At 32.0% G+C, this 8176-nt stretch overlaps 1 protein-coding gene across 1 annotated transcript; it reads right to left on the reverse strand.

Annotated features, from left to right (window-relative positions):
* Positions 1-3018: 3018 nt before the first annotated feature.
* LOC124365375 (piggyBac transposable element-derived protein 4-like) lies at positions 3019-4209 on the reverse strand. Its single transcript, XM_046821351.1, has one exon. The coding sequence runs from the start codon at positions 4207-4209 to the stop codon at positions 3019-3021; it is 1191 nt and encodes a 396-aa protein (XP_046677307.1).
* Between the last annotated feature and the right edge of the window lie 3967 nt (positions 4210-8176).

The following is an 8176-nucleotide window of genomic DNA, read 5'->3' on the forward strand; positions in this document are numbered from 1 at the left end:
CCCCTCCTACAGCCCATCAGTTAGATTGTTTGTTCCTACGTGAACTGGTTGTCAATGTTAAAATATAATATTTGTTTATCTCATATTCCCTTCGTTAAAAGTTGTACAAAGGTCCTTACAAACATTCTTTGAAGAACACTTAGTAAAACCACAATGCATATCTCACATAGACTTGAGGTAGAAAAGATTTGGAATACTCATACACAATAAAATCAAACCCATTGGTCCCTGATATATCCAAAAATATCGTGTTAGTTCAAAGTGGCACCTGTTATGTTTATATGTAATTGTTTGAATAATTTCTCTCTTACATGGCGAGATTATTTAAGCTTCATTTTCTCTAAAATTGTTTACATACCTGTTCGTTAATAGCAAATCTCATGAAAGATGACAGTAATCACAAAACCCATGGTATTCCTGCCTTGTAATAATACGTAATAGTAGAAATACTACTGTAGACCTAACAAAAATAATGGGTATCCTATTGAGGGTTTGCATAGCACAACTCTCAATAGTTTATGCACATTCAATAATATTACCTTAATAAATTAATTTAAATATATTAATAAATATTTTTAATGTGTAATATGTAATAATGAATAGCTGTAATATGTAAATATGCTCTTCAGTAACTGACTGGCTCATGAGGAATAAAAGCATTAATAAAACAAGCGTAGACTTCATTTAACTACTTAAGCCTGAAACATCAAATGATTTTGAACTTTTAAGGTTATTTTAACAAGATTATGAATATGAATACAGCTTTTACAATCACAGGTTTCATGTCTGCAATTATTTCCTGTTATTTCTTCTTTTATTTTCCTTATGATTTATACCGATTGTCAATTTATAATTGCTTCCATTTTTTACAGGTTAGTATTTGGAAGAATGTATAAATGACTTCATTTGTAAGTACACGTATGATATTAATTTTTATATTAATGTATATAACATTATTAAATAATATGAATACATTTACTTCCCTTTTTGTAGCTTGTGTGTGCAGCCTTGTATCTCATACTCTATACCATAAGGGTATGAAATATGTACAACTCTGCTTATTTTGGTTTTTTTAGATTATAACCAAACTATTATTTAAACAAATTCATCACGTACTAATAAATCACTCATCAGAAAATAACATAATTTTTTTATATTCATTGAAAATATATTTTTATAATAAAAACTGTATCATCAAAGCAGAATAAGCTAAGAATAAGGTAGCCCGTAATTACATTTCACGTTATTTTAATACTGTGTAAAAATAGAATAGTCGTAGTATTAAATTTCGATGTTAACTGCGAGTTATATTCTATGTAAAGACGGCATTAGGCATACATTAAAATGTAGGGGTATTTGAAAAGACAATATATTAATTTGATAGTATACTTTAGAGAGAGGTTGAGGAAATGCATAAGTAAAAATGTGCAATAGCAGTAGTACATTTTAAAAGGCAAATTTTAGTATGAAACGCCCTAGAAATAAGGTACATTAAAACAAAGCAATATATGTAAGCCTTAAATAATTTAGATCAGTAGTCCATCACATGTTTTTTTAGGCGGGAAACAGAGAATTATAAACTACTTAGTGTTTAAGTTCACTTTATTTTTGAGGACTGATCTTTATTTCTGTTTGTGGAAGTACTACAGGAAGCGTTGTAGTGCACTTTTTCAATTACATGATTTTTGCTTCCAAGTATCGGTGAATACCATGTGAAAATAAAATATAAAAGTTACCATTGGATAGATCAAACTAAAAGTTTAGTGTTTAACATCCCTTAACACATGATATAATATAGCCAATTATGCAAATAGGTTAACACAAATAAACAATGGCATTGTTAGTCCTTGATTTTATAAGTACCAATGTTTTATATAGTTACTAACGGAAATAATGTATCCGCTTTGGCCAAGCAGTGAGCTGAAAGGCCAGACCATTAATAACTGCAGGTTGTGTAAATCATACAAGACGGCATATTTATGGTGGTGACGTGCAGTTGTGTACTTTATTTTGTTTTGTTTACACAGTAACTCTTCCGCTCAGCACTAAACTGTAATAAAGTTTATCTCTTACGTGTATAACATATAGTATATATCTGAACTATTAATCATGTATATCGGAAGTTCATCGATATATGAACTACGTGTTCAAAATTCAAGATTATATCGTGAGGTATTATTAGGTTTTTTTATGTTAAATATTTCTAGGATAATATTTACTATGGGCGTACGTTTTGAAATTATTACACAAACGTACAGGTAATAAAAAATTACGCAAAGTTCAGACAAATATGCAAAGGTTTTATTAAACTTAAGATTCTTAAACCAAGTGACCTTAATGATTATTTTCTTTAATTATTAAGTACAATCTTTTATTTAAATAACAGAATTCTTTTACAATAATATAGCAAACAGCATAAAACACCAATATTATAGTTTTTAATATATAATATACGGTAATATTGATAAAACCGACGTAGTTTATAGCGAGTGTTTTTATTTTTTATGTAAAAGGTTGCTATATTGACAAAAAATGTTGAAAATAATTGACTTTTCTCAAATATGGCTCTACGTTCAGGTATATAAATCCTAGAACACAAATAGTAGTTTAGTAACTTGAATCTTATTAGCTGAGAGTTAGCGAAACGATTTACTTAAGTGCTGGAAGATAACATTTCTACCTGTTTTATCTGCGAGTCTCTTTTCGGCTGTATGTTTGTAGAAGGAGTTAACCTCTTAATGCCCACTACATGATGCAGTATATAAAAAAAATTATTTTATGCTAAAAGTTACTTTAAATGGTACTTAGATGACCTGTAATTTTTTTCAGATTTTTAAATTTACTATTTAACCAAAATTTTGGGTAAGTGCCAAATCTGGCACATTGGGCAATAGAGAAAATAGTGCACTTTAGAGAAAGTAAACAGGACATAAGAAAAACTAATAGTATATTGCTTCATAATTACAGTATATTTAGAATTATAAGTAAAACACATTACTACACAGTATAAGGAGCACCTTACAAGTGGAAATCCACAAAACAGTTCTTTCCTTTGTTTAGGCAGAGGTGAACTTTACACTTTTCACACATAATGGATGATTTCTGCTTGCAGAAGGGATGCTTGCATCTCTGCCTATCTTCGACAACAGTTGGCCAATGTCCAACTCCATCTTTTCTAACATCTGGTATAGGGATATTGACACATGGACCTTTCTTCTTTTTCTTTGAAAATTCGTTCTCTACCCTGTCTGTTGATGGCCTTCCTCTTTTTATTGGGTCAGCTCCTAAGTTACAAAGAGACTCGGCCACCTCACACCGGAAAGCTAGCAAATCCATTACTCCCTGCTTAGCAATTCCATTATGTTGACAGTCTCGTCTGAAGAGAAGCCATCCATTGACAATACTTACGTCAACAAAGTGGAAGAAAAACCTCAAATAAAACTTCCGAGATCTTAGATTAATTCGGTAGTAGCTGATAAGTCCATCTAGAAGGTCCACTCCCCCCATGAACTTATTGTATGTTGTAACGATTTTAGGGCAAGTGACATCAATCTGCTCACGACCTTTAGAGTCAAAGCGTTGCACAGTGTTGATAGTGCAAGCAGACTCAAAAGTTGACGCAAGAGACACCCCTCGATTGTCTAACCATTTTACAGCCCTAATTTTTACCCCATCAATTGTTGCCTCTTTTTCCTCATAAGACCCACGGCCTTTCTTTTTCATTTCTTGGTCAGATGAAAACAACAAGCCTGGAAATCGTCCTAGTCGAATGGTCCCGAGGGATTGGAAACCAATATTTGCTAGAGTCACTAAGAGAGCTGGTGATGAGTACCAGTTATCAAAATAGATTAAGAATTTGTTTTCATTACGAGGCAAGTGTTCAACCAGTCGTAAAACAACATTTGAACTAGCTCCAATGTCAGGTAGGGAAGTAGCAGGTAGTATGCGACCAGTGTAGATCTCAAAATTGTGAATCAGACCCTTGCTGTCACAAAGTACAAACAGTTTGTATCCCCACTTGTGGGGTTTCATCGGGTTGTACTGTTTTAGTAAAGATGTGCCTTTGAAGGGCACAATCTGTTCATCAACACAGAGCATTTGTTCCTCAATAGGAATGTTTTTGAATTTGTTTTGAAGAGCATCAACTAGTGGGCGGATTTTAAATAGCCTATCTTTGTTTGGATCATTCTGTAATGGCATGTGATCCATTGTTATTGAAGTGCAAGTTGGCCTTCAGTTCCTCCCATCTGTTACGTGACATAACATGTGCAACCTTTTCTACTCGTGTATTTCCATTCCAATACATCCTACTCCTAGGTAGACCATAAATGCTCATGTAGATGCAAATGCCTATAAACTGCTCTACTTCCTTCTCTGAGGTATTCAAGGGTTTATTCGGATTTTTTTGGACACTATACAAGTTTGACTGAGTAGCAATCAAAGTTAAAAGGTCATTGTCAAAAAAATCTTTGAAGTAGTCAACTGGAGACTGAAGTACATGTTCGTTACTTAATTCTAGCATTGGCGGAGAAGGTTTCTCCACTGTTATCTGGATTCACTTCATTCCAAGCAGGTGCTGGTTTTTTTGGAATCTTCTTTTTTGTGGCTGTAGACGTTGAAGGGATGTTCTCTTCGTCTTCATCTGTAACATCACTGGAGCTCGCTGCATTGTTCACTGAAAACAAAACAAACTCGCTGTTGCCTTGCTTTTTTTTCAAACCACAAAAAAGTATGTATTTCACACTAAAATAAATAACATATTGAGGTCTTTACTAGTATATAACAGCACCGCTGAAACAATTTCTATACAGCCTAGTGTAACATAATCTGAATTATCCTAACCGTGTGCATTAAAAATGGTGCTGTCATAACAAGAAAAGACATATAATAAACAGAACATAGCCTATTAGTATTGAATATAAATTTAGATTAGTAAGTATGAGCCTAACTAAGTTAATTATGGAATTAATGGTATAAATAAACTTACAAAATAAGGCTAACTTGTTCTTTTTGTCACGGCCAGGGGTGTAATCTGGATCCTCATCTGAGTCATCCACCAAACTGTCTTCACTGTCATCGGGGGGTAAAAGCGAAGTTGTGTTGTTATGTCTTCTTAGTCGACAATGTGACATCTGACAAAAATAAACATTGTTGTACAAAAAGCTTGTAGGTTGACTTTAATGCCCAATGTGCCATTTTTGGGACGAACTGAAAAACTGCAGTTTTACAGTTGTGCCCAATGTGACAAATTTGGCACAAACCTAAAAAGCATCATAAAACATAAACTAGACATATTTTATGAACTAAAACTACTGTAACACACTTTCAGTTAACTATGTAAACTAGACCATATTTTATAAAAAGGGTACTTACTTTTTTTTCTGCTAAATACAGGTATGAAGACTTAGAGGTTATGAAGAATTGGTGTTTACTGTGTATGGTAGATCTGCTCACTGGCTGTAGTTCACATAACTGCCACCAGGCAACAGCACAGTACAGTAAATTATTGAAAATAGTTCCATATGTGTCACAATGGGCATTTAAGGTTGTAATTTTCATTCTGACACTATACTACATGCATAAAATGGGTATGTGACAAATTTGGCACAGTGGGCGTTAAGAGGTTAAGGTTTGGACTAAAGTTTCTTTGCAATATAATTCCTCAATTTGGTACGTCGTATTAAATGATAGATTAGCGGTTACTTATTAACTTCATCGCATTAAAATGCTATTGCATCGGAGGAGTTGCTGCAGATATTACATTCTATTTATATACCTCACCAGTTAGGTTTGAATTTTCTAAAAATAAATTTTTGATACTCGTCTACCACTATGTTTTAATAATCAGAGGGTTTACCAATAATAAGTTGTATAACATAACATAAGTATAACATGAGGTGCCACAATTGTTAAATATTTTTGAATCTGAATATATATATATATGATCGTGACAAAAAACGCGTATGGCTTAGTATTTGGTCATAAAATTTTAAATTAAAAGAAATCCTTTAGGCACTTCTAGTGTAAATTATGCGACCGGCTACCTGAAATTTAACTTTAGTCTCCGAAATATTCTCTGAAGTATTGAATTAGGTTACTAGTTTTACTTGGTAGTTCATATATAAAACTATCGTTGCGTTAATAAAAATAATTTATGCAGGTACGTGGAACTCAGGGTGGCATGTCATTAATAATTCGTTAGTTAGATCTAATGAAATGGATTTGGTAATTTTAATACCAGCTATTTTATCAACTGATATCCCAGCACAAATTAGTGTTATAATGTTCCATAATGTGTGACTCAAATATTTGCTATGACTTTTTTATCATCATATTATTCAGACATAGGATGTACTTCAAGGATCAGTCTAGGTACTATATTGTTTATACTCTTCTCAAGTGCCTTTACAAGCTATTTTAGAAACTACGCTTTACATTTTTATGTTTGGCGAAAACACAACTTTATTTCTAAAAATTCTTCAAATGGTCAGCTTAAAAATTTCAAAACAATACTGCCGTTTCAGTTACGTAGCAAGAAAGTGTAGTCGGTATTGTTTAAAGAGTTGGTTTTATGATATTCCTAGTTATAATTATAGTAATAATGTACTACTTATCATATACTTCCACACTGTTATACCACTAAACATCTAAACATAAAAATTACTGCCGTTTCAATTACATAGCTGAAAAATTAAATTTGATTGTTATATAATACCAGCAATAAATTTAGAATTAAATGAGTTTTGGACGGCAAGAACTAGCATTGGTATTCTTTAGAGAGTTGGTTTTATGATATTCCTAGGTCTAATTATAGAAAAGATTTTACGAAATATATCTCCCTTTCCTTACAGCCTGATAGTAAACAAGCTCATGCAGAGAGATAAACCCCGTCTTTATGACTCAGAGGTCTCATTTCATTGCAATAAACATTTTCATAAAACCACAACACGTTACTTGTAGAACATCATATATGTCGTAGTCTCTCAAGTGCTGTTTGGAAATGATCATGAAACAAAATGTATAAAACGTTACTAATAATATTTTGTATTGTATTATCACAACAATTTGCTATTATATCTATTTACAAAAATTATAATTTTAAAATATATATATATTATATATATATATATATATATATATATATATATATATAATATGAAAACCACTCTTTCTCTGAGATATTGCCAAGTCCAAAGTATAAGTGTTCTGGATATTGTGGAACTACATTAAGTAAAGTAATTAGCAAATGTCTTTTTTACAGAACCTACAGTAGTAATAAAGTTCCCTTCTAAAGTGAAGGTAGTGTGTAGAATGGGAAACTGCGTTACGTAAAATAATAAGTGACTGTCTATGTTTGCAGAAACTAAAGGTAATAATAAAGTTGCCACTGTAAAGTACAGTGCTTCAACTACAACATGTCTCGCTAGAAATGTATCTTTAAAAGATACATCTTGTTGTTTAGTCCAGTTACTATTTCTATCTGATATTGTTTTAATAAAGTAACCAGGTTCACTCAAATTAACACTCATATAAAATGCTCATCTTTGTGTCATGTGCAAACATAAATACGTGGATATGATAAAACCATTTTTAATTATCAAATTCGTTAAAAAGTTTATTTATTTTTACTTTAACGTAAGAAAATTTCTTTAAATCCTGAAATATGTAAAATGGTTTAAAATAATTTCAAATGAAGGAACAAGTTTATTTATCAAAGAATGTCATTTTTGTAATTAGACACAAGGAGATATACGTGTTTATCATATTTTTTACTGTAATGGGCAAACGGAGCGCACTGTGGAGCAGGTATACAAGTGACAACGTTACGTCTCCCAAGTAATTAGACAACGGAGCCACACCAGGTCAGACGAACCCATTACTTTGACTGGCTTGTTGGAATTAACAGCTGTCTGACAAAGTTAAGGTCTTATCTTGCCAAAGACTAACTACTTCACATTACTAAGTTATTAATTAATTATATTACAAATCGCTAGGTACAATATAATGCATAATATTTATGACTAGATTTGAGCATACGTTATTTACTATCCGACTGATGTAAAATTTATTTTAAGACTGTTTCTGTTTAGTCCCAAATTTCCCCTTACATATACCTGTATCTTACACATTCAGTAATATTACGAAATTATTTTTCAGCTAGTGGCAGACAAAGAGG

The sequence above is a fragment of the Homalodisca vitripennis genome, chromosome 6, assembly GCF_021130785.1.
Source record: "Homalodisca vitripennis isolate AUS2020 chromosome 6, UT_GWSS_2.1, whole genome shotgun sequence".
Lineage (NCBI taxonomy): Eukaryota > Metazoa > Arthropoda > Insecta > Hemiptera > Cicadellidae > Homalodisca > Homalodisca vitripennis.